The sequence below is a fragment of the Ixodes scapularis genome, unplaced genomic scaffold (assembly GCF_016920785.2).
Source record: "Ixodes scapularis isolate PalLabHiFi unplaced genomic scaffold, ASM1692078v2 PGA_scaffold7__128_contigs__length_106722199, whole genome shotgun sequence".
NCBI classification, from domain to species: domain Eukaryota; kingdom Metazoa; phylum Arthropoda; class Arachnida; order Ixodida; family Ixodidae; genus Ixodes; species Ixodes scapularis.
Genome location: NW_024609882.1, coordinates 98043342 through 98071103, shown reverse-complemented (window position 1 = coordinate 98071103; position 27762 = coordinate 98043342). Strand labels below are relative to the sequence as shown.

Below are 27762 nucleotides of genomic sequence, written 5' to 3'. Positions count from 1 at the left end.
GTGCTACCAAATCCTCGCGCTCCAAATCTGCAACCGGGCACTCTATGGCTCCGTCGTCGAACTGCCAGGCTTTCTGAGTATAGAAGAGGCTATGGTATGTTTATATAGCCTAGAACTTGTTCTGCCTCAACGGGCGACGAGTTTCCCAGCTGTTGATAAGAAATTTATTCAGTGCAGTACAACCGCTAGCCTGGGGTCTTGAACGTGCATCACGCAGTAGTGATACACGACCGCACTCCAGTACGATGCTCATCCAGATCAAAACGGGCAGGGGCGCGGATTGAACCCAGGATCCCTTTGTTCTGCAGCGCGAGCTTTCGCTGCACGTGCTCCGAGCAGGCGTGCGTTCCAGTGTGCGCTAGCCCATTCGTCTACCAATCCCCCCAGTCGTATCCTTGCTTCTCACAACACTGTACAGAGTACTGTATATGAAGTATGGAGCGCCTTCTGTTAAGAACAGTGAAAAGTAACCCAGCTTAAATTGTTTTTATTTATTTCTTAGATTGGAAATTTAAGCATCACCACTGGCCCAAGGACAAATTTTCGAGTGAGTAGGGAAGGGTTTTTAGTCTTTTTCTACGTGCAACGACCTCGCTGGAGCTTTGCGCGTGCTCAGTATCAGACAGAACGAGCCGTATCGTGCACTGCCGCCAGTCCCCTGTGAACTAAAGTAATGGCGGCGACACGCATGCGCATGTAACACAATACGGCGGGGGAAACATTTGGGTGCCAGATCTCTGGTTGTGGTTCCTAGCCAGTTGGTATCTTCAAAACAATGTCTAACTCTTCCAGCATATACGGATCTGATCTTGTCACCAATAACGCCTTTACTTCATTTATTTCGCTTTAATCGACGGAAATAAGAACGTCAGACTGTCCACTTTCACGGTATTTCTATAATATGTTATGACTCCAAGTTCTCATCGTGCTTTTTACACACATTTTTGAGCCTGAAGTTCGCAGCTTCTGATAAGTAGCCACATTTACAGTTCGTTACGTCACGGCGAGGCAAATCTTACCTATTACGTCACAAACGGAAGCCTAAGAGGGCTCCACTGAGTCAATTAGGAGCTAATCACCGCCGTTGAAGAAGAAAGATTGGAGCCTTTAAGAGTGCCTCTGACTAGCCTAGGCTTTTGAAAAGGACGTCACTCTGTGCTATAAACCATTTTCTGTCTTTTCTTTTTTCTTTCTTTTTCGATAAACTATAAGTGGTACACAGAGAATAAGAGATTTCAACCTTCCTAATTCTTCGTGCGTCAATAAAGCACTCTTTCGATAGTCGGCGACCTTAAACTGCTTTTCGGAGGAAAAGGCTGCCAAAGAGCAACCGATATTTGATTCTTTCTGAGGAATATGAATCAACATTTTCTATTTCCCCTTTTCAAATTTTTTTTTTTTTTTTTTACGCGGGGTTATAACAGAAAACGTGGAGGAGTTGTATAGAGGTAAACAGCTGCGGAAAGGTCGGCGTCTTGCAGATTGTAAAGTCGTCGGGTTGGAGACAATGAGAAGGTGCTTCTATGTGGAAGGCCCTATTTGCGGCAAGAAGTTTCGGACTCGCCTCGCCGCCTGATGAAATTTGTCTACAACCCAGAGTGAGGATACTTCAACGTCCTCTGCTGGTGCAAGCACGCACAATGCTAAGATGATACGCACTATGAAAATTAAAACATAACCGCGTGTGTGGCATGTGCACTACGCATAGTGAGGAAAACAGGAGCGCCCCTAGCGAGCTTCTTGCCGCAAATACTTTGTTTCAGCTTAAAGGGACCATTAAATTAATTTTCGGCTCGGATAAATGGGGATTTTAATAATAGCATATTGTTTAGTGCGCCAAAAGAAATCTAGTGCACGAACGTAAAAAAAAAAACCCAAAGCTTGCTTTTCGTTACGAAAATTTTGAAAATATATGTGACTATTTCGTACCTTATTTTATTCGAAAGCTCTCCGCGTTTTTACTGTGATGTATCCGCGGTAAACAAACACGTCAGCCGAACCCAGCTCACACACTGGACACGAGCCCTGCGTAACTCGGACGTATGCGTCCGTCAACAGTCAATCAGCCGAAGAATATTTGAATTGCTGTTCGTGGCCAATGAGTGTAGTGACGTCACTTATCATGACTTGAGAATGCCAAGTTCTATAGTATGCTTAAAAATCAGGGTGGAAGCTTGGATTCATCGCCTCCGGTGCCGAAGCACGTCATAACCACGTGATTTCTAATTTCGCTTTTTAGTTGAGGATTAAGGTTTTAATAACAATCAAGACAACGCCAAATAGACTGGTCAAAAAGAAAGACACAGGAGAGGGACAAGTATTCTTCCGTCTATTCTGCGCTATTTTTCATTATGTCTATCCATGACCAATCCAACGTACTGCTTGGCTAATTGCGCTCAGGCTTGTCGCTTCGTAGGAGGGGCCCGCCAATCAAAGAAATAACATGGTGAACGCCTAAGGGAACGAGCGATGACGAGGCAGCCAAGTGCGCTGAAATTGATTGAGGATGGTTCAGGAGGTGGGAAAACAAAAGCACGTGGGTGAATTCGGCGGAACAACAAATGCGCGAGTTACGCAAAAAGTCGACGAACCTGCCCGTCGTGTGGTTAACAGAAAACACTGCCATTAAGGTGCAACCTCACAGTGCCTGCCGTTTTGGTGCTTTTTTCACGGTTTATAACTTTCTGTCCATGTGTCCTACAATTATAAAGTTTATGTCAAATTAAAGAGATACTTTTCAACAATACTTTAATGTCTCGATATTACGATTATGTTTAGTGGTTAGTTAATTATTCAGATTTTAATAAACCACAGTCTCTAATATTGAAAAAATTATTTCTCGAGTTATAACGCCCCACTGTCCACGATATTTTACGTGAGCGTTCGGTAGGATATAATTAATTACAAAAGTCAGCAATGAACTGTGCAGATAATGTATATTTTAAATAAAAAATAAAGTTTAAATTGGTATTATTTTACGGCGCTATAAAAACAGAATCACGTCAACTAATCGAAATTACGAGACATTAAATTATGAAGCATCCATCGGTATTGCATTTCCCAGAACTTCCATATTGATATATTGCACGTTAAGAATGTTATTAGACCTTAAAAGTTTCCCATTCAGTTACGGCAAATTGCAGTTTCTTCATATAAAATACAAATGGCGACACGTGTTCAAGAATAGCTTGATGTCGTGTGCCACTTGGAACGCCACGTGAAAAACAGAAAAAGCGCCAGATGTCAGGGTGTCAGATGCCTGGATGCCCGCAGTGAGCGAGCCAGAGATGTCATAACAACAAGCGCGAGGCTGCGGGTGCACCACAGCTGCTTTTGCGCGCGTTCTACTGTGCGTCGGTTCACATGCCTGACGCGATCCAAATGAAGCGTGCTCCATGAAAGGAATTCCGCCACATATTCGAAAACATTTGAATGTTTTATCACTTGTAAAATAATTTTCGGAATAGTTCGACTATATTTTGTTTCAAAAACCACTTCGGTGGCTCTTAAGTGGCAATGATATTAAAACAAAACACAAAGAATTAAAACGTCTCAGTGTCTCTTAGCCAACGCGCTGGCCCATCGCAATCTGTCGGAGGCCAATCGGAGATTTCGGTTGTACGTCAAAAGATCTTCAGTTAGTCAAAATAAACCCGCAATAAATATTTTTTTATTGGGGCGTGTCAAGTGGTTTTTGTTGGTTTGGCTTGTAAAACCCAAAGATCTAAATATTTTCTTTGCTTTACCTTAGTTCGGAGCGCAGCCAACGCTACGAGCTGATGAGGCCACTGAAGCAGCGCCAAGAGCGCGAGGTTAAGCAGTTCGTTCTCTTTCTGTGCCTGTGGGGTCGGGCTAAACTATAAAGCAACTAAATAAGCTACACTTCATACACACCTTGGTGCTGAAAAGGATGGTTCTCAGTTATATAGAGCTTTATCTGAAATCACAGCAAACGCTCTTCCGTCCTCCACAAATGTTTAAACAGTTCGCGACAAAGCAAAGCAATATTACGTGAGTTTCCTAACACCGAAACTAATGCTGAGGAAGTCGCACTTTTAAATCGAGACGACCGGCAGTTGCGTTTGATTTGTACTAATTACCAAGATGGCGGCGCCCACAACAATATCGGGGAAAAGAGTTCCGATACTCTAAGCGCAGCTCATTTGGTTTAGCTCCCAGGCTAAGCCAAGTACGGTGAGGGATCGTTCCGAGTTTGTCAGAGTTTGCCCGGGCATTGAAATTAGGGGAGGGGGGGTCTAAATTTTAGGAGGCGATTTAGGTGGAGCGGGGGTGGCATTGAGAATATAGGAGTCGTAGCGAATTAAGGGTGTGCCTTCAGAAAACAAGGGTGAGGGGTGAGTACACCCCCGTAGGGCCGAAGGGGGTGTAGGTAAATCACTGTGTTTCCGCAGATCAGAGCACGTGGAGAAATTCGCCAGTGCGGTAAAATGGCGTCTATGCATTAGCCAAAGCTACGCGCTCGAGCTGAGTGACACCGGATTGCGCGTACTTCAAAATGCATTTAAAAAAAAACGATTGGGCGGAAAAATGGCTGAGATTCCACCATTCAAGCAAAAGCGCGCGTGTGTATAAAGGCACTCTAGTAGGGTCTAAAGCCCCTCGATGTGTTTGCGTTGGTCTTTCAAGTTACATAAAATGTGCCACTGCACGAGGCCCGTGCCTCGAGCGACCCTTGGAGGCAAATGGCGGCGCAGCACTAAAATGACTGGCCCTTGAAAGCGAATGGCGGCGGAGCACCCCCTTGTGGCGCGTGTCTTGCGCGTTTCCACAACAATGTTTGACGATACTTGTGAAAAAACGCCTTTATCAAGGGGCTTTAGCAGGGACCCTGGGGTCTGTCACCATCTGCATTCTACCGTCGTGCCATCGTGTATCACATATACTGCGTGGTGCACGTCAAGGACCCCGAGCTATCAGTTGTACTGCACTTTTTTATAATCTACAACGGGTGACAATGTCGCCCTACGAAGCTCCTGCTCTTTAAAAAAACTAACAACTAACTTTGAATGCGCCATCACATTGCATTTTTAATGTGTGTTTGCGTTCTTTTTTGTCTACATCTTTGATTATGCGGACTAACGTGACTATAACTAATATTATACTAATATTATACTAACGAACTATAACTAATATTATATAACTATAACTAAAATATTATATAACTAACATGAACGCAAAAGACAATAAAACAAGAAAAAAATATAGTTGCGTTGAATAAAAAGAAATGAAATCATATAATTGATTATAATTGTGTTTTAAAAGGTTTGAACGCACCAAAAGCTATACAAGCGAGCCCCATGGTTTGAACGGTGCGCTTATTCACTGGAAGAGTAGTTCAAGGCAGCATGCTCGCGCTTGTATGTTCCGCTTTGCTTGCACGACAAAACCAAAGACTTCATTGGATATGGATTTAGTGAAGCGAAGCTTACCTTGTGCATATGTGCAACGCCCCCAGTTATTACGTGATTACACACTTGTTTATCATTATTGTTTTCGTTTCCCACTACGATTCACCTCATGTTCTTTTGTGTGCTACATGCATTGAGACCAAGTGAACTCAGGAGCATTCTGTTTCGCGTACTGTGAAAAAACAAACAAACATATGCTACTTGTCATGTGTGCCACAATCAATACAAAATATTATAAACTTCACATGTGGCCGCTTACGTGAGCAAACAATGTTTGTCAAGAAAAATTGCGATTGTATGAAATCACGTGGGAGAAACTCGTTCTAAGCACGCGACCGTTGATATGCAGTGAATACTCATAATCGGCGCCGAGATTATTGGTAGCTGTCAGCGAGTGGAATTTTTTATCAACCAAGAGTTTGGATGTTTTCTTCTTTCTGTGGTAAGTAATCAGGAGACAACTTACACCAAATCTGAGGGTAATAAAATGCTATGAACATTCAAACATTACGGCCTGAGCAGTATATGTGTACAAGCTTTAGGTTTAGATGCACCCTTAACTTTTGATACGCTCAACGCTAATTAAAAATGTAGCGCTGTTTCAGTCTTAATCAGCGTACCATGTGCGCGCTTACACTATATTTTATACAGCATCATAGTCTACCCGTTTGCATATCTTTAATTTTTGCACATCACAATTTGCGCGCATAAATCACCAAATTAAAACTGGTACATTTCTTAAACTTTTTGCAAAAGCTATCCACAGACCCAGACTCTTTGCCTGGCCAGTTATTGAAGTTATCACTAAACTCGTATTAAAATTAATCTTTATCAATTATTGCTGCGAGTTAATTTTTAACATTGGCATTTCTTTATGATAACTTCCACACCAGTCCTAGTTTGGGTTTACCAAACTCAATATCTAAACCTGAATGTCATTTTTTGTGTTTTCCAGTCTCACGGTTTTGGTCAAAATAAATACCCAGCTACCTAAATGAGACACCTGACCGCCCAAAAAATAGTTCATTTGTTTTGATTTTTTAGGTATTTGATTCCTCAAGCTATAATTTTGTAAACCTCAGTCTATTATACGTCATCACATTTTCCTGGAAATCCATAAAGGGACAAACGCATGCACGACAAAAGGGCTGGCCCGTCATATAAATCTGATCACATTGAAACGTGTATAATTGGCCTTCGAAATCTCCGCGGCGTGCTAACCGCACACAGGCAATTTTATATTATTCAACGCGTCGCTTGTTTTGTTGTGCATGTGTCTCACCATATGAAGAAGGACGATTATCGCGTTTTGTTCTGACCACATATGCTGGAGACCTGAGCACTGATCTCCACTAGAGGGGGCTGGATGGCGCATTGAGCAAACAGGTATGAAGCCACCGGAAGTGAGCGGCTTGTCCCGGAAGTGAGCGCTTGGCAGGCTTTGTAACCCTTCCGAGTGCTAATTCGAAAAGGGTCGAGGGCACTAGATTTTCGCTTGTTCCCTCAAGAGAGCCTGCTTGAGAGCGCATACGGACCTGAGAAGTATCATGGGAAGCCATTCAATGTAAACATTTTGAGATTCTAGTTGATCAAGTTGTGAATATGTCCCAAGTTCAAATGCCTCATTCTCGGGATTTAATCCAGAACGGGAGTATTATAACCCAATCAAAGACACAAAAAAGCATGATCTAAAATATCGACTGAATGCACTAGGAAGCCCAGCGCACGCCCAACTTCCGGGACAAGCATCGAACTTCCGGTGGCTTCACTTGCGCCAGGCTCGGAGAGCAGCTAAGCGCAATCCAGCCCCCTATAGTAGAGATCAGTGGACCTGAGCTCGGAGCATATGCAACTGGCCCCCTTGCACGAGAACTGGCGCAGCCGTCCGCGTTCCTAAGAAAGCTCGTGCAGAGAACAACAAGCGAAGGACCAGGAATGTCAAATTCAGAGTATATAAAAATACCCCATTGTGTCGAAGCGCCACAACACACCACTTCTCGCATTGATGTACAGGCCTGGAAGGCAATCCCACCGCCATCTGTTGCTTCAGAATCACACTAACCAAGGGTGGGGTTGCACCTTAAAGCTGCCAAATGACTGCTCACACGTTAATTTTTTTTTCTTCAGATGTGACTATGCAGGCTATTATTGTGGCCGGAGCTGACCTCCTGAACACGATATTTGTCGGCCCAGTCAGGGAGGACCCACTGACATACCTGATCCTGTACGGCCAATCCGTGAGTTTTTTGTTGATTGGTTTTCTTTTCTGTTCTTCAAAAATAACTAACTTATACTTGATTTTGATTAGACGCTTGTACGATCCCAGCCTAGAAACGGCGAATCTTCAGAGTTTTAAAGACATATTTCAGATACCGAAACGCCTCCGTAGGACTGAGCTTCGCGAAGAGTCGCGGAATTAGTTGCGCTTTAGATCAGAGACACATTGAGCTACCCTGGTGCTAAAAATTATTCTTGCCAGTCATTTACAGTTTTGCTGAAATCGTGGGAAAAGCATTTTGGTCAACTCAAAGAAGTGTGAAGGCTAAGGCTAGTCCATGATAGAAGAAAACGCTATCGCCTGAGCATCCTGATATTAATTCCGCAGTCCATTTCACACAAAGTCCGACCGCCGCCGACGCTATAGGATCAGATGGAGCCAATCAAGCGAGGCGGAAACTGCAACGTCACTGCAATCGCCGTCTTTGTGCGTTCGCGATCAGCGATCAAAGCAATCACGCGTACGGCGCGCTCATCGTGCGCGATTGGTTTGGTCGGTAATGCCAAATGCTGAAAGGGTGAAGAGCGCCATGACGATGGCACCTTTGTCATTTCTTGATTGGCTCCAATGAATTGTAGGATCGGCTGCGGTAGGACTTGATGTGAAACGGAGTATCCGGAGCGCAAGTTCGTCTGCTTTTTTTTGCACGGGTTGTGGTGACGTCAGAACGCCGGGCTCTGATTGGCTCTTATTAAAGGATAGTGGGTAAACCTCAAAGCATATGCTGCCTTGAGGTCTACCCACTATCTTTCAATCAGAGCCAATCAGAGCCCGGCGTTCTGACGTCACCCTAACCCCTGCAAAAGATGCAGACGAACTTGAGCTCCGCAGAGTCCGCAGGCGAGAGAGAGAGAGAGAGAAGTGTTGAAAAGAAAGGAAGCCTGGAACTTATTCAAGGCTTCCTGGAATCAATTCCAGGGCTGTTGGCGGCGCGAGTGTGTCCAGCATGCTCAGTCCGCAGGTAACCGTCGGCGCACGCAGCTGGTTTTCGAATGAAGAAGAGTGGCTGTCCCACGTGAACTCATTACATCTCTGTGTGAACCATATTGTACCAAGGGCTAGTGCTGCGTGCGTATGAAGTCAAAGCTTCAGAAAAAATTCCAGCGTTAAGATGCGAATAAACCTCCTCTCTTCGTAATTACTTGACTTACCGCAAGACGCTCCTCACAGGCTAAGAACACCAAAAACGCAAGGCCCCACACGCACTCATGAAAGCTTCTCTTTATTAATACATGTTCGTGACACAAAAGAAGTTTAAACTTGTCTGAAACCGCCTAGAGCTCCCCGAAACCAAACACAGCAAATCATAACGGACGCATAATACATGCAAGGGACGTTCTGTGCTACCCGGGTTTACTATCAAAATGACCGAGGCAATTTTTGTTTGTTTGATTGCAGGTTGCCCTTCGACTTGAGGCACTGGAGTACCCAGGGATTCACATGAGGCTCATTGGCGTGTATAGCGTGAGAAACTTCTTAGCTCATTAATTACAATCACAGTCTCTTTTACTTCCACAAAAATATGGCGTTCATTTTTGTGCATGTGCCTTATGTTTTCACAGGCGCCTTCTGTTGTTGAGACATTTATACGAGAACAGCATCCGCGAACGGTTCCTGCAGTGAGAGTCAGCCTTCTAATGAAGTCGCCGCGTCTGTTGAAGCGTGGAACAACTCATGACGCTGCTGACGTAGTAATCTTTCTTACCAAGTGAGTATGATTCTGTCATTTGATAAACTAGCGTTGCGAAGCCCGATTCCATCCGGATGAGCGTCGCACCGGCGTGCGGCCGTGTATCAGTATCAGCGAGCCTTCCTTCTGCGCTGGCTAAACTTCTCATCTACAGCGAAGATACCAGATGCCCATTCAGGCAGAGCCAAAGGCTGAGTCATTCACATGCTTGCGACTTTTTTTGACCATGTGCCTTGTAAGCTCAAAAAGTATCTGACCACGAGAGGACACACAGGCGCCATCCATAGGGTAGCCATGGAACGCTTGCAGCTCTTTTGATATTTTCTTGTTTTTCGCGCATCAGTTAGCCTTGGCTCGAAAAACTTTTCACAGTACTGTAAATGACCAGTTCATGGGAAATGGTCATTTGATCTCGCGAATACTTGCAAAACCTTCGCTTTAGTAAAATGCAGCTCCACGATCACATCAGAGATGCCACCAGCGTGCCCCTTTGTTATCTCGTCGCAAAACGTCACAATAATTCTAGGTGCAACTATGGTCCCCAGAAAGACTGGCTAGTCTTCCGTCCACTGCCCCCCTCGATGACAGCTGCGGAATGAAAGCGCATGGCAACGCTGCGAGTAATCGGCGTTTTAGAAATTAGATAAATACTTGAGAAAATATGAGCGACACGAGCAAAGGAGGACTTCACAGATGAGTTAATTACACCTTCTGGCCTTTAGAAGGCTAGCCGCTCTCACATTGCTGATGGAGGAGGAGGAGTTCTGTGAAGCGGTAGAGAGTGCAGCGATGAAATCCATTAGCAGATATAGAAACACATATACATTTTACACAGCAACTCGGCACAACAACTTGTATTTTGTCTTTAATTATTTCAATGATGGGACGCTAGAAAGTGGAAGATAAAAAAATTGTCTCTTTTCCCAAATTCCAGGCCCCGCGAAAAATAAATGAACTCAGAATCTGAAAATAATATACCTCAAAACTGTAACTCCCACGCCAATAGGTTCTGTGGTTGCTAAAAATAAGGACCGAGACGTTGCCATTGGAAATGCGTAGTCTCTTTTACTGTGATATTTTTAAATACTTAATTTTATGCATTATATGACATTAAAGTCCAAGGTCGCTGGCAGTGTTGTTTTTCTCTTTACTGATCGTTCACCAATCCCCCTACACGCAACTGTTGTTTCTTAAAAGGGAGTCGTCTGTATTCATCTTGTGTCTACGAGCGAATCATCGGCACAGGAATGAATTGCTCTGCAATCGGGTCCACATGCAGTGACTATATTGTTTTGCTGATTGCAAAACCAGACATGCAAACACACACACACACACAAACACACACACACACACAGACACACACACACACACAGAATATCGGTTATGAGAACGCCATTTTTTGTCTACATCTGGCACTCCAACGTGCTGTGTAACTGCAAAAGGCCGTCATTTCCAATGGCAAGCTAAGCCTGTATGATGGTTGATTCTAACTATTAAAATATGGAAATCTGAATTTTGATGTTTCGTTTTGATTTAGCGTATACGTTTGCCGCCTCTAGTTGAGAACTTAGGTGTGGGTTTATAGGCATCTACTTTCGTTAGTGTAATTGTACACCATATAACGTTTCCTTCGTAACATCCGTTTAGGTACTCTCTAAGTGAATCAAACATTCGGGAGAATGAAGACGATGCTGTTGGTGAGTTCAACATGTCTCTATCTCATTATTATAATAATAGATTTTAGCAATAGTCAGTATAGTCCACTGATACATGTCTATTGTAGTAGGCTAGATCGCGGATCGGGAGCCCGTCGTTGTCGCCACCGGCAGCCATTGCTTGACACCAGGCAATACATGCAAGTATGAGAAACACACAAATGTAGGAATATTGAAGCCTGTAGACGAGTATTTTGTAATGTGCTGCGATCGTTATATCGGGTGTTTGGAGGTCAAATCGGTGTTTGTCAAACGTTCAAACGCCGATATAAAAAAAATAATAAATAATGTACCGGAGCACCATTGACTGTGCAGGCTTCGCTTGCTTCAGTTGCTAAAGAAATGACAAACGTTGGAACCAGAAATAATCTGTACGGCTCTCGAAATGATGCGAATGACCTCAGTAAATACCTTCAAACTTATAATCTGCTAAGCTCTAACGACTTCTAGATCACAAACGACACCCCATTGACTCTCAGCAAACCTTGTCTCATTGAACCGCATCAGAGTTTACGCCCAACAAACTCGTAGCCCTCGACCCTCAACCACGATTTGAAAAAAGAGTGGTAACCCAGCGTTTTCAATATTTGTGCCCAGAATATTAACTATCATTCTCGGAAAACACTATAAAAGTTTCATTCACAAAATTACAGTCAGTGCCCAGACGAGCTGGTGGAAGTTTACCGTGATAATTTCAACCCAAAATTAAAACAGAAGGATAAAATTGTTTTTCTTTGCTGTGGAAGAGAAAGTTGCCGGGACAAACGTTGCCTGCCCCTGTTACTTTCTCTTCCACTGTGAAGAATTTACTGCTGCCCCAGTCTCGGATGAAAATCAACATAGAAATATTTCATAGTCGATAATAACCTACAAAGGCAAGATATTGCAGTTTCCCCCGTTTCTCCCGTAGAGTCCCATGCATTCGCTGTGTCAAGTGACGGCTGCCGGTGGCGCCGGGCTACCCCTTCAAAACAAGCCTCGATCCGCGATCAAACCTACAACAGCAGAGATCATATTCCCGGTCAGCATAAGAACCGGGAGGCGTGGCCTATCATGACCACGATTCATGCTTTCACTAGGCAAAATGCACCACCTAAATGTACAGCTGCAGCGGCAATAGAATAGCACAGGTGACTGACGACCGGAGCTGCAGAATCGCGACACGAGGGGCTATTGTTCCCGAGCGCGCCGATCGCAAGGGTGCCAGTCACGTCCCATGTCTCAACGCGATGGTGGCCGGCAGAAAGTGACCCATCCTAAAGCCCACATTTCGAAAGCTATCTTGTCGCTCAATTTTCCGCCGGCCACACCCGCGTTGAGACATAGAACGTGACTGGCACTCTCGCTATCGGCGCGCTCGCGAAGAGTAGCGCCGCATGTAGCGATTTTGTCTCTCAGGTGACCGGTCACTTGTGCTATTTTTTTTCGCTGCAGCTGTAAGTACATTCGCTGAAAGTTTGAGCGTTCGATGTTCAGGCGAGTGCATTTCCCACTTGTTTTGCCGTGCCAATATCTATTGTAGACACCCTATATGATACGTACTCGTATATTGAATGAACTTTGCAAACTGTTGATGCTTATCGCTTGTCAATGGGCAGTGGTTTGTCAAAAAAGGGAGCATTGGCACGCTGTCATTGTTCTGTGTTGGGAGCTTTGCTTTTTGTGGGCGCCGCCTTTTCTAGACGTCTTATGAAGGGGAGTGTGCGAATAGGATGGGGGCACCAGTGGCAGTGATATGGGGGTGAGTTCTCCCACGAAGTTGATATATGTGAGCTCAAGACTGCACCTTCAATTAAACTCTTATCAGAGGTTTAGAAGACGAGTATAGACGCCTTTCCCGAGCGCCAAACTTGAGCTGTCATAACTGACCTTCTGCTACCTCGTCGAGGTGCCGAGCCAAAGAAATGGGAAGGAACATATCTACCCAAAGCTTGCCTAGACACCTTTTTCACAAGGACACAGCCATTTTCAACGTCGTCACATCTGGCATCCGTTAAAACATCGTTTTGATCTCTCCACGCCACTGCAATGTGTTCACGAAAAATGCTTGATTCTCACAGATCCTTGTTTTGCCTCACCTATATTTTCTCACATATTCCAGGTTGAAATGTTTTATTCTTTTCTCATCCCGCATACCAGATACGGAACCCACCTGACTGAGAACGGAAGAAAACGAGCAACGTCTAGGAACCTTTTTTCGTGCCGGACGCCATGTTGAATTCAAACGTAGCTGAGTTTGGGCAAAAGAGCAAATCAGTTTATTTGCCGTTCAAGACACTAGAAATAAAGGGATGCGTGTCAGTGTTCGACTTCTTTCCTGGCTCTACCTTTTTATTTTAATTATGCTTAAGCTATTGACTTTAGTTTTTGTCGCCCAACCCAACTACGTGATGGCGACTGTCACGCGAGAACGGCCTATAGTCGGTCTCAGGTTAAGCTCCCACCACCTCTTTCCACTTTTGCAGAGCGAACGCTGGAGAGAAGGCAACCTCCTCTCCAGCGTTCGCTCTGCTAGAGTAGAGGGAAGGGCGAGGAGCCTCCACCTCACTCTTAACCTGTCGCCGACTATCGGAGACAAGAACATGGCGCTACCGAGAAGGTCAACAGCTTGTCGTGCGACCACGGTGCTGAAGTGAAGCGAGCAGAATGAAAGAAAACAGAAATGAGGGACAGTTATTGTGGCGCCCACACACAGCTCTGTAGGATGGCGTGGTTTTCAACTTAGATGCCATGCCAAAACTTGAGAGTGACATATCGTATTTCGTTGAATCTGACCATAATAAGTATCGTTTTCAACGTTTTACACGTTTTGCATTCCCTCCTTGTGCTGTGAACGATTGTTTGGAGATTACTTCACCAAACCCTCCCTGTGAGGTGTCTAAGCATTTTTCTCTAGATGTTTGGTGACGGTTGTGTTCACGCTCGCAGTATAAGCGATCGTTAACGCCGACGTTCATTTTGACACTCAAGTATAATGAGTGCCATCCGTTATTCTGCACGGATTGTCGTGTTTTTTCAACGAGTCAGTGTGGTCATGTATTATTTTTTTTCTTTATGCCAATAACGTGAGCTGACTATGGCCTGAATGCTAATTCTAAGGGCGGTGTCATTACCTCTAGAAAACTGCTCACTGTAATTTCTTTGCTTTGCACCGCAGGGTTTGCTGTTCGAGGAGGCGTGTGCACCAGACATAAGTATGGCTTTGCTAAGGACAACGGCAACTACGAAGGAGTGGAGATGGCAGCCGTAATCACTGCAAGACTGTGAGTTATTAGAGCCGGTTCCCACAGCGCGTCATACAATGTACGCCGTCAAATATCCTTCGGCCGTTAAGATCATTTTACACAGTACTCTTTTCTTACGTTGCTTTATGTTACGGAAGATTACGTCTTCTTACGTTTCGAGTCACTGAGACATTCGTGCTTCATATGGAGCGTGGCTATCAGTTCAATGAGTAGCGTTGCGCGAGGCATAGGAGCATGGACATTCCGGTGGCGCATAAATAGGGTTTTATGTTATAGAAATATTTTGTTTCGTCAAATTGCGGAATGTTTTTGGGTGTTTAGTATTTTTCTCGGAAGCGGTGTTTATTTCCAGTGCCCGGGAAAAAATCTGGGTGCAGCGACGATAATTTTAGTTTCAGCCGAGCAGGCGATCCTGGATAAATAGAATGAGCTGGTGGGTGAACACTGACCTCACGTGCTCGATAAAGGCTGAACCGCCTATTGGCGACGTGAGCGATCGAAAGCGTCGCTGTGGTCGGCCCACCACAATTGGCCGAATGCTGACTATGACGTCAGGAACGGATGTTTGATCGACGGAAATAAGAGTAATGCAAGAACTTCAATTTTGACGGTGTTGGCAGTGTTGCTTTGAGAGCGCAATGATTTCAGGCTTCCACCATGCCTATTACAAACACCATCGAACTTGTTGTTCACAAGGTGATGACGTCACGAAAGGTAACCAAACGAGGGCGCCACCGAAACATCTCGCCGCTAATAAGCGATTGAGCGAGCGAGGAGTCGAGAGACGGTGACAGAGACGAGAGTCAGCAGCGACGAGCGACGGAGGTTTGTCTCTGTCGCTCGTCGCGTCGCTCGGTTTTTGGATTTCTAGAAGACGTCACTCATCGTCTTGGTCGCTCGCTCCCATCGCTTTCATACGGTTTGCCTCGTCGCGGGAGTTACCGAGTTTACAGCGGAGCGTGTTGCCGTCGCTTGTTTCGTCGATCGCCAAGTCGCTAACATGCGGTTTATACATAATGCGAGTGCTGAGGTGGTGAGGGTCTGCAGAGAGTTAGGCGAAGCGACTTGCGGACAAGGTGTTTATCGGCGCCTTCACCAAAACTTTCAACAGCAATAAATTCATTAAAAAAATCTTGGATTGTATTCTGTTTCCGGACCCGGGTCCTTCCAGACGCCTGAAGAAAATAGGACACGGTGGTAAAGTTTGTAATATCTAATAAACCCCCCCCCCTTCCTCCGGCGTCCTCTTTTCTACCAGGGTGTCTATGGAACTTACCCAGTGACCGACATACTTGAAAAAATGGCATCCCGGTATTGAGAGCAGGAGCCGGGGCGAGGGGCGTTATTCCTAAAGAAAGAAGGCACTTAAAGAACAGTTAGTACGGGTATGGTGATGTTCAGGGTGACCACAAAAAGAAAACGCTGCAGAGAAAAATTTTTTCACTTAAAACCGGGGATTTCCCTATTCAAGGCCAGCTTCAATTTGGGGTTTCTCGGTTCCTTCCTATTCAGAGAAAATCAATTCGGTTGAATTTATTGGGGTTTATCGGTATTTACCGAAAACACAGAACCCTACTCATAACGTAACGTAAGAAGACGTAAACAAACGCACCCCATGTGAATGTGTCTTCACGCTCCTGTGTTTACAACTGAGACCACAGCAGAACGTTTTTGGGAACAAGATGCTAATTATATACTTATTCGAGTTTTCGCATCGTCGGCCTTGTGCCTGCTACACGAGGTAACTTTAGCTCGCCCTGCGCTTCACACGCGCTTCAAGTCTTCTTAAAATGGACCGATATTGGAGTTTTTGATGACACTCAGCAAGTTGGCAATTGGAACCACGTGTTTATTTTCACAAATAAAGAGTGCATTAGTCAATTTTATGTCATTGATTTGCCAATTAGTGTGTTTTGTTTCGCAATCCCGGACGTTGGCTGTGGCTGGCAATAAGAGAGCATTTTTTTCTCAAACACCCGATTTTTAAGAATGTTAGAATGCCCTTGTAGAAACACCCGGTATATGCAGACATGTAAAGATCACTAAAACGTATAGTTTCGTTGCTAAAAGCAGTATGAACAGAGTTCATATAACATCTACAACAATTTTGTAAGTTGCTGACTAAAACAAAAAGCGAGTAATTATTTTCGAAGTTATTTTTTTTTTTTTTTTTGTGACTGGACACAATTGAGTTGGCGGCTTGCAAATAGTTTGATGGACCGTTTCCCTATTATGCACTCTAAAAAAAAAATTCACGAAAAAGGTAGCAACCGCGCTTCTTCCTCCCTTCTACTGACGCACCCAAGCGGACACGAGAAAAAGGGAGGAACGAGACGTTTTCCTCCTTCTCCAGGCAGACGGGAGAAAGCTTTCGCCCTCCCGACTCACCTTCTTTCGGTTTCGTTTTGCGAGCACGTCGCGCACGTTGTTTAATAAATATTGTTGAGTTGACTGAGCTTCAGCGGCCGCGAAGGCCGCCTGTAATTCCGTCTTCTAGTCCAAACATGCAGAACATTTCGGTTGCATTGACGTTTTTACCACTAATTATATCAAACGAGCAAACGAAGCCGCTAGAAACAGCGAAGTTCCGGAGCAGTGCCAGCAGCGCTACGTACGCTGGGTAAGATGGCCGTCTCCGGTTTGCGAGCGAGGAGGCTATAAAGTGGAGAATAGAAGGGTAGGAGCGGGCATGACGTCAGCCGCGTAGCCTCCACAAGCCATGCTCCCTTGACGCCTCGCCTCTTTCTCATTTTTCTCCTTACTCTCCTCACTTATCAGCCCAACATGACCAAATCACGTGACCGTAGCTAGCCTTCATCTGGCCTTCGATCTGATAAAATCTACCGGACGGAGCGCGTGCAAGCCTGCAAGGAATCTTCCTAGAATCAACCATCCACCTCGCACGTGACATGTCACGCGCTCCAATTGCCAGAGAGATCTGTGGTCACGCTGGGCACAATATCGTTTAAACTTTTTATGACTAGGCTTCACCAATATTGCAATGCGCCCCCTCCTATACTCCGTTTCACCTTATGTTGTACCGCAGACAAGGCTAGAAGCGCGAGCTCATAGCGTTGGGAGCTACTCTTAACGCGCGAGAGCTTGTGCCGCCGAGATGTACCCTAGAGCAAGGAGCTCGCGCTTGTAGCCTTTCCTGCGGTACATCATAAGGTGAAACAGAGTATAGTACTTCTAACCTCCTTCGGCTATAAGCACTAGGAGGGGGCACGTTGCGATATTGGTGGAGCCTAGTCACAAAAAGTTTATACGATGTTGTGGCCAACGTGACTGTAGATCTCTCTGGCAATTGGTGCGCGTGACATGTCACGTGTGAGATTGATGGTTGATTGTAGAAGGACCCCTTGCAGGCTTGCGCGCGCTCCGTCCGGTAGGTTTTATCAGATCGAAGGCTAGACGGAGGCTAGCTACGGTCACGTGATGTGGTCACGTTGGCCTGATAAGTGAGGAGGTTCGTTTTCCCATGCCGAGTGCCAACCGGCATTCAACGTGGTTCTGTATTTCTGCGTGTCAGCAACATAGCAGCAACATCGTGATGGCGGTGTTGTGCGTTGTGAACAGAAGACGGGAATTATCGCCAATGTGACCGTGTGCTCGCGTATCAGTGGTTAACAAGATGAGATGACGTAAGCTGTCGGGCATTGATGCCAGTCGGACATTGATGCTGGTCGGGCCGTGATCGGAGGAGGCGCGGTGTCGAAGGTTGACATTCCGCTTTACATTACATTAAGGAGTTTAAGACCACTTGAGAGATTAGGTGCAATCGATCGACGTGTGGACAGTCATGTTGGAACGCTGGTCTGAACGGTAAGCTCCTATCGTACAGTGGCCAATGTGACTGTCGGTCCCCGAGAGCGATTGCGCTCTGGGGAAAGGAATGAACTCCACGAAATTATGACGGAAAGTACGTAAATTTACAGTAGAATTTTAGCATTAAAAAAGAATAGTAGATGAAATCGATAAAAAAAGCTTTCCTTTATTTTGCTGTTTAAATATACTACGGTTCCTGGAGAAACTGCCCTTTAAGTGGCGCGCTGGGATGAGCGCTAGAAGTTTTCGAGATCGCCACGGCGTAGCTCCGTACACTTCACACCTGCCGCAAGTCGCGGCTTTGACTGCATTCAACTTGATCGAAAAGCGATTTCTCTGCCCGTGAAGCATCACTTCCAGCTGAGTGAATATCCGTTCTACAGAGATTAATTCAAGACGGCAATTGCATGCAAGCGTGCGCGAACAGCACGAATAGAAAAATGAACACTACAATAGAAACACTGGCTATGAAGTGCCGTGCGGGGAAACAAACTCGTGGCAATTGGAACCGCATTGGAGCGACTCGATTTCTTTCTTTCTTTCTTTATTAAATGACAAAAAAAAAAGAAATTGGAGATGTTGGCTGCCGTGGAGGCATGGCCGGCTACTCCACTCTACGACTCGATTTATTGGCTTTCAAATAGTTACGGCATGATCGAGCGTTTTTTTTTATTATTAAGAAATTCATTTCCTGAGCCATTAAAAATACTCTCAGAGGTATGACATTGCTGGAAAAAAATCAACATGCTGGGAATATTGTTTACTGCTTAGGCAGTCACCGAGAAATTTCGTAAGTTGAAAATGATCAATATAAAAGACAGAAACGCAGAGCTCGTGAGTAGTGATCGGGTTAGTGTGCTGTTGTATTGATGTTTGTATGTGCGATGCATGTGGTGCGCTCAATGTATGTTCAGCTGATGCTTGTAGTGTGCGTAACGTGTCTACATGTGTGTATAACAGAGGTTCTTGAAGAACCCGAAGCGCAATGGTGGCGTGAGAAAATAAAAATATTTTTTGTAGGACATGAATTGGGCGGTACCTAGCCACCTAGCCTAGCTACTTGCAATTACTCTGCTTGACCCCGCCATCTGGTGGCAAGCGATTTAACCTCCTTTTATGATACGCGGCTACGCCAGGCTACGCCGGCTACGCCCTATTTTCGTGTTATCGTGCTGAAATGAGCCAGGAGGCTGCTTCGGAGTTGCTGTTCTTGAGAGCGGCTTTTGGTTTTGCGGGCGAATGGTTTATTACTCCTCCGTGATGTGCGGTTGGCGAAGGAACTGTGGCTCGAGGTACAGCAAATGTAAGACATAAATTGCGTGAAGTAACTGGGGGCCGGGTGTCTCCGTTTAACATCGCAGTGCTGACGATGAGAAAACTGAGTGACTGCATGCTTTTGAAACGTAAGTTTCTTAACCTGGAGGGGAAATCCGGCTTCGGAAATAAATACAGTTCGCGGAAAGCTCGTGTTACGTTTTTATTTACTGCTCCTCTCGCTCCGTACAATAGAATTTGTCGTCTCGTTAAGCCTTATTGAGCTCGATTTGCTCGATTCTTGGCCGCCATGATGAGATGCAGGCGACGGAGGAACTTTGCTCTCCTGCTTTCAGGACAAAAGTTTCTCCCTTTCTGAAGGAACATATGTGTCAAGAGCGTTCCTCCCTTTAGGGAGGACTATACTGACCCTTTTTTTTAAGAGTGTGCGTATTTATGGCGGATGTCTAAAGCTGCGAAAGAACTCAAACGTGTCCTCGTCTCGCAGGTTAGGTGCGGAGTATGACGGAAGAGCGGAAGCTTCTGGATGTCCCGAAGACGACGGGTATTTTATGGGAACCGGAAAGATTTACACGCCCTACGCATTTTCCAATTGTTCAAGAAAGATGATCAAGGAAACTCTGAAGGACCGGTAATTTGATGAAATATCGTGCATAACGTGTCCAATAGAAAATGGTAACATGGAAACCAGAATGAAAAATGTCGGATCCAGTCCAGATCTGAATTTGGAGCTGAACAAATAATGTAAGGTTGAATCTGACTGATTTTTTTGTTTGCAGACTGGAAGTTTCTTCTTGCGCACTTTTGGATCCAGTGTCGATCAGGCATTTTCAATCCGGGTTAACTTGCTTCCAGGGCTCTAGATCGAATCCGGCCCTTCGGCTCCGGCGATAGATTAGGGTTAATCCATCGGCGCAGTTGAAAGACGCAATTTTATAGAGAAAACCTCGGGTAGGTAACGCCAACGTATTTGCAGCTTTGACACCAAAAATACGATTGAATGACCAGTAGGCTGCACATTGTTAAGACCGGAGACGAACGGGAAGAATGGGGACAGGACACACGTCTTTTGAGACGTGTGTCCTGTCCCCATTCTTTCAGTTAGTCTCCGGTCTTAACGATGTGCAACTTAAACCAGCTCGACTGCTTACTAGCTTTATCGACAAGTAGGCACTGCATTTAAGCCGCTGTTGCATTGAGGAAACAGGCGGACAACTCTCTCCATCATCACGCGAAAAACATGTTTTCGGTGACCCTGTCCCATCCAGGCAACAGCAACTGTCGGGAAACGTGTTTTTGCCGCTTGGCAACCGTGTTCGCCCATTTGTTGTCCGCCAGCCGGAGAACACCCTACCACACCGCGCTGACAGCGGGACCAACACCTGAAAAACTCCGCCATCTGAATTGTGTACCTTCGTTCGTGTGCGGCGCGGCGACGCGGGAACTCTGACTGTGCAAAATTCTTATGCGGTCGAGGTGTAGGAATTAAATTACCACGGAACGACATTAACCAGTGACCGCAATTAAAGATCTTCACGGGTGGAGTATTTTCAACTGTTTATTTGATCAAAATGCTCTTCATTCGCTGACGAAGCAGGTATAGGTAGCCCTACCCGAGGATGATGATAGCGCTGCTATCTGTTCGTGATTTACGCCACCGTATGAAGTGTTTCTGTCCGGTTCTACCTTTCATGCAATTCCTATTTCTAATGTAAAATTGGATGAGCCCCGGTAGTATCCCAAAGTGCCTTTTGCAGCGCGGTGTCGAGCTGAACTGACTGTGACACCGACATGATCGGCCTTCATAATGATCGGTGGAATAAACATTTTTTCAACGCTGTCTATTAGCCTTTATCGCCCTGCTACGTGATCGCTGCAATCGCCAAAACGTCCTGGGGAGTTTTTAAACCATTCACGTGTCCGGCAGTGGCTGTTTTGAAGTTCTAAGTATCAACTACCATGTTCAGGGTGATTGTTTTCATGCTTCATATTTTGAATCGCTTGCCTTCGTGGATTATTTTTATTACATTGCATCATTGGGTGAATAGGCATATCATTCTATTTCAGTAGCGGTAATGTGAGCTGGTATTTCTGCAGCTCTAATTTTAACAACCGTCTGAATGTTCACGAGCGTGGCTGTGGGCATTTTGAAAATAGCTTTCCGTAATTTCGCAGTAAAGACATTCATCAAATCATTTTAGTTGCAAGCGCCTTAATTAATGTTAAATATCGTTTTCCATGCCTTTGTTCGAGTAAGCTCTTAACAAAAAAAAAACTTGTTTGTTATTGATAGAGAACTCTGCCGTCGAGTCCATCAGCGTTATCGTGTTGACAACACAAAATGCGCTCATCCACCGATCCGGCAAACACGCCTCGTCCAATACAAGTTGCGCTGCTGGTTTTGTCGCCGAAAGCTGTCCCACCGAGTCAACATTGTCGCTGTCGCTTGCGTTGTGCTGATGCTCCTGCGATGTGACAGGTTTGTCGGGCAAACGGGCGACCGAGAACGAAGTTGACCAACTGTTGATGAACATGTTGTGCTGCTGTCCCTGCCATGTTTCCTCAATGTGTCAGTGCCTCTAGGGTGCAAACACAGGTGTGACAAGTCTTTGAATGCCACCAAAAGCACTAAGTACAATTCTTGTTTGAAAGTAGTAGATTGAAAAGTAGCTCAAATTATTTAATGAAACGTATAATAAGACTGCAAAATGAACAGAAGTAGTCTGTTTTGAATACTCCACGTGCTTAGTGTTGCATTTCACAAAGCTTATCCTTCGTGCGAGTGCGAACTTCAAACCACTCTGTAGAAGTCAAATCAAACTACGAAACTGGATTAAGACAGAATTCGATATAAAACATCCCGTTACGCAATGTTAACATTATATAAGGCGTTCCCACTCCGCAAACATGATTCAAAGACAAGGCAGCACTACATCTGGGGTCAAACACAAGCGGACACTTTTTTTACGACATCTTATTACCCCCGAACACGTTTATAACAAGTTTAGTTCACACGCAGTAAACTGACAAATCGGTAAAATTACCTTGTAAAACGTAAAATAGAAAAAAAAGCGGCCACAAGTAACCTGTTTTAAATTATCCACACGTTTATTATAGCATCACACACGGCCCATGTCGCATACAAGTGCGAACGTGAAACCGCTCTGTGCTACGCAAATCGCAAGAGCTTTAGTTTTATCGGTTGAAGCATCACAGCGATTGTACGCTTGAAACCGGCAAGAACAGGACGAACGTCCGTTGCTTCGAAATTCGGGAGGGTACATCGGCATTCACAATGAAAGCAGCAAACTCCAAATACATAAGGGTGATTTCATCTCAACTCAGGCACAAATTTTGAGTCGAATTTTTAATATTTTTTTAGAAAAATATACATCTTATTGGGCAATATCTATAATTAAAGAAGGCGCAAACGGCAAGTTCGTCGGATTTTTTGTTCTCAAGTTATGGACCGTTGAAGCGGCCAAGGTGGAAACTGTCGTTTTTCCAGCTTATCGGGGGTGCCATATTTCACTCCATTCCTTTTACTTACTTTTTACGTTACATCAATATAACTTTTTGGGAACACTCTCGACATATGCTTTTTTATGTTAATTAAGCGTCTAGGTCATAACAATTTTAGTGTATATTTTTTATTTGTCAAATCGCTTCTCTGCGACGATATTTGACGAAGTTTAGCAAGCTGTGCTGTCTGGCCTAATCAACATATTTTTATGATCATTACATCTCCGTAAAGCTCCAATTAAGCTCTTTTTTTAATATAATTTCAATATTGTGCAATAAATATATAACTTGTTACATGTGCCTGGAAAACAGATATTTAAAAAAACTAGCGAGTTGGCAGTCGATTTTCTAAAAGCCCCTCCTTTTATTTCTTTTATTTTTTATTCACAGTTAGGTAATATAGTAGTTTATCAGGAACTACCAACAGAAATTGTAATATATTGTTTGTATGGCCGCTATTATGACTCGAATCTCGTGCTCAGAGCGTTTTGAACGGGACTTCGCACAGGCGCTCTGCTGAGCAGAATTTTGGCCTATGTAAGGTTTTCTACTTGTCGTGAGCAGTTACCTCAATATCCAAACACAAACTTTAATAAATTTTGAGTAGTCTACTTTAAAAAAATTACTTAGAAGTTCGTATCCACAAGTGCGGGCACCATCGCTTACTTTCTCTCAATATGGGGGAATGCGGACCGTTAGAGAATTCCTCAGGCGCCTTTTGCTTTCTGCTTTGAGTTTGAAATACCGAACTTGATATGTAATTGTCATATTTTCTTAGGTCAAACAGATATGCAGTGCATATGCATATGTATGATTTTGTATCTCACGCTTAGGAAGTACGGTTTATTTTGTGCACGTATGGACTCTTTCGTAAAATAACGAGTATTTCGTAGCGCGTAAGGCTTCAAATGTGTTAGTCATGTGTTTCGGTTTCATTTCTATTTTCAGTGATTCATGCCAGGTTACTTAGACGTTTTTCTCTTGACTTAAGTTCGTCCGGGAGTCTAGATGGTATACGTATTTTCTCCGTCAATACATGGGGCCAAGCTCACGCACTTTGCAAGTCACGCCAGTGCCAAGTAAATAAATATTGTTAGAATAAATATTGTTGCTTAACACATAAAAGGTGTCTTTTTTTTTAGAAAATGGACCTCCAATTTGTTAATATTTGGAAATAGTCCTTGCTTTACGAGAGTACACTGTCCTTTCTTTTTTCTACGCGTTAAATTTGTTATCAATAGAAAGAGCATACTCTTAGGTTTCTGAAAATACTAAATATGTTACGATATCTCAAATAGATCGCACGCAAGAGCTGGTCAAACTTTCACAAATATTGTGAAAGGGACACACTTTGACAATATCTAAAACAAAAGTGAAGATAAACAATCACAACAAAATTATGGACCGTAAATAATGCCTATTAAGAGAGTGGCCCAAAAAAGTTACACTGCACTATCGAAAAAGGGCGAAAAGTAGAAAGGAGTGAAACATAAAACCCCCGACAGGCGAGAGAAAGGTCAGTTTGCACCTCGGCTCCTTAAAATGTCCATAGCACTAGCTGTCACAGAAGGGATTTCGCAAAAAACATATATTTTATTGGTCGAAATTAAAAATTCGACCCTAAATCCTGCTTCAGTTGATATGAAAGCACCCATATGTATATGCACTGCATATCTGTTTGACATAAGAAAATATGACAATTACATATCAAGTTCGGTATTTCAAACTCAAAGCCCAAAGCAAGAGGCCCCAGAGGAATTCTTTAACGATCTGCATTCCCCCGTATTAAGAGGAAGTAAGCGCTGTGCCCACACTTGTGGATACGGACTTCTAAGTAACTTTTCTTTAAGTACACTACTCCAAATTTTATTAATGTTTATGGTCGTATATTGCGGTAACTAATAAAGATAAGTAGAAAACCTTACACAGGCCAGAATTCTGCCCAGCAAAGCGCCTGTGCGAAGTCCCGTTCAAAACGGTCATGGCACGAGATTCGAGTCTTAATAGCAACCATACGAACAACATATTACAATTTCTGTTGGTAGTTCCTAAAAGACTACTATATTACCTAACTCTAAATAAAAAATAAAACTAATAAAAGGTGGGTTTTTTGTTAGAAAATCAACTCCGAACTTGCTAGTTTTTCGAAATATCCGTTTTTCATGTACATGTAGCGCATTATACCTTCATTGCCCAATGTAGAAATTTAACTCAAAAGAAAGAGCCTAATTGGAGCTTTACAGTGATGTAAAGATCACAAAAATATGTTGATTAGGTCAGACAGCACAGCTTGCTGAACTTCGTCAAATATTGCCGCAAAGAGGCGGTTTGAGAAATAAAAAAAAATACATTAAGAGTGTTATGACCTAGACGCCTAATTAACATAAAAAGCATATGTCGAGAGTGTTCCCAAAAAGTTATATTGATGTAAAGTAAAATGTAAGGAAAAGGGATGGAGTGAAATATGGCACCCCCAATAAGCTGGAAAAACGTGAGTTTCCACCTTGGCCACTTCAACGGTCCATAGCTTGAGAACACAAAATCCGACGTGCTTGCCGTTTGCGTCTTTTATTATAGAAATTGCCCGATAACATATATTAAAAAAATTTAAAAACTCGACTCAAAATTTGTGCCCGAGTTCAAATGATATCACCCATAAATCTAAGGTAACGGGTATCTAACACAACGACGAGTGAAGCTATCAGAAACGCTCAACGGTGCGCACACAAATGCATCATACACCGGAGTCAGCCGAAACTGTTTTTGTTCTTTTACATTATATACTGACTCCGTGCAGCATGAACGCCACCTGCCTCAGCCCCAAATACGCGCGGCAGTCAGTTCGCGGAAGCAGGAAATACATGGGTGAAGACCTGTCGCCGAATGAGTTCTGCTCATCACGCCATCCGGATTTGAGATATTGTTATCCGGTAAGTGTTTCCACGTTGTTGGCATCCTAACACGGTCAAGGAGCAACTAAGTTGTTGAGTGTATGTGGTGGGGAACTTAAAAGCGCAACAAACACGGACTAGGAAGAGATGCATACAACACGGACTGGTGCTAGCACCATTCTGTGTTTTTGTCTGTTTTTCCTCGTCCGTTTAAGTATATTTCCCTAAAAAGGGAAAGCATTCCAGTAATTAATGAGAACATGCTCAAGTTTTTCTGATTGTTTACAAAGCAAACAGTTTAAAGTCCACGGAACGAATATTCCCTTCCTGTGGAGCCATACCGTGACGGAGAGTGATTCAGTATGCAGTTAACAAGAATAGATTTTGGAACTGGTGGAATGCACATCTTTTTAACACTAGAAATCACAGTTTGACCTGAACCCTTATTGAACAATGAACGATACAGAGGTGTTGGGAAAAGATTGGCCAAAATAGCTCGAGTAAGCTCCATTCTTGGAATGGCAGATAGATACTCTCGAGGAAATCGTACGGACAAAACATAATACGAATCTACAACTTATCTTAAGAATACAACAGTTATCATAGTATCCAGCGTCTGGGAAACCACCAGAAAAGATGGCAAAACTCCAGATAGTTTGGTTTGTATCACTGTGCGTACAAATGAATGCTACTCGCCACACACACAAAAAAAAAAGCGATATAAGTTGACGGATAAGCAAAGGTGGCAGGCCTGAGCCTCCCAGTAAGACAAGTCGAAAAAGATTGTCACGTTTCATTGGTTACCATCCGCACTTCCAAATAAACAAAACACAAATCCTATGAATCTTTTGAACACAGCACATAATGCATACTTAATTTTGGCAAAAAGAAAAATGTTGCAAACAGTTACTCTCGCAAAAATTGACAAGTAACGGTTAGCCCTCCTTGATACACGTGATTTCAGTTCATTAGTAGATGTCAACCAGTAAGTCATACTGCTACGAAACTGTTCAAGTGGTACGCCGAGATATTTAGAAGTTTCATTTCATTTGACACCTCCATACTTTATAGGCAAGGTTGCCCTCGACTTGTATTTGAAGCCGATATATATTTCCAAGTTTACCGTTGCACCTGTTATGGCTTAAATGTATTTGTCAACACAACAGCTTCGGTAACACTTTTCGTGTCACGACAGAAAATAGCCACGTCATCAGCATTCGCTAAGACCTTAATCTTTACTGAGTTGAGACCCAAACCTCACAGTGCATTACTATGGGTGATACTCACACAATATGCTTCCAAATAAATATCAAATAGCAGTGGTGATAGCGGTCACCCTTGCCGAACGTAGTACAGTACTGGAATGTTAACTGAAAGATTGCCATTTATTATTATTATTATTTTTTTGTTGGACAATCTTTACAGGTCATCTGGGCTCCGTCGTAGATAACGTTTCCTATTCCAACGTGTTATAAAACATCCCAAAGCGCCGTATGCGTAACGCGGTCACAAGCCTTCTCCAAGTCAATCTGGAGTGAAGCCACTTGTCCTCCCTCATCGGAGCAACACTCTAAGACGCTCCTCGCAACATGAATATTTGATTGTATTATTCTTTCTTTTATGCCGCAAAGTTGATGCTTAGCAACTATGTCGCAGATGACATTCTTAAGTCGTCTTGATAATATTTTGGTGAATATTTTCTTGTCAGTATTAGACAATATGATTGGCATATAATTAATGACACGACGTAGTTTGGCAGGATCATCTGACCTCGGTGTAAGAATAGTGTGTGTTCTTTTTTTCAAGAAAAAGGGGGCCACTGCCTTAAGCTCGTATGCTTCGCGAAGTACTCCCTCCTAAAGAAGAGCACAGTTGCGACTTTTAAAGTT

The 27762-nt window shown here is 43.9% G+C and overlaps 1 protein-coding gene across 1 annotated transcript in view; it reads left to right on the top strand.

Annotated features, from left to right (window-relative positions):
• LOC115309756 (venom metalloproteinase antarease-like TtrivMP_A) overlaps positions 1–27762 on the top strand; it is a 95205-nt gene that overhangs the window by 51298 nt on the left and 16145 nt on the right. The window contains exons 6-13 of the mRNA XM_040212511.1: positions 503–547; positions 7557–7666; positions 9106–9171; positions 9270–9415; positions 11045–11094; positions 14270–14375; positions 19948–20091; positions 25780–25912. Coding sequence (XP_040068445.1) covers positions 503–547; positions 7557–7666; positions 9106–9171; positions 9270–9415; positions 11045–11094; positions 14270–14375; positions 19948–20091; positions 25780–25912 — 800 coding nt within the window. The remainder of the gene's footprint in view (positions 1–502; positions 548–7556; positions 7667–9105; positions 9172–9269; positions 9416–11044; positions 11095–14269; positions 14376–19947; positions 20092–25779; positions 25913–27762) is intronic.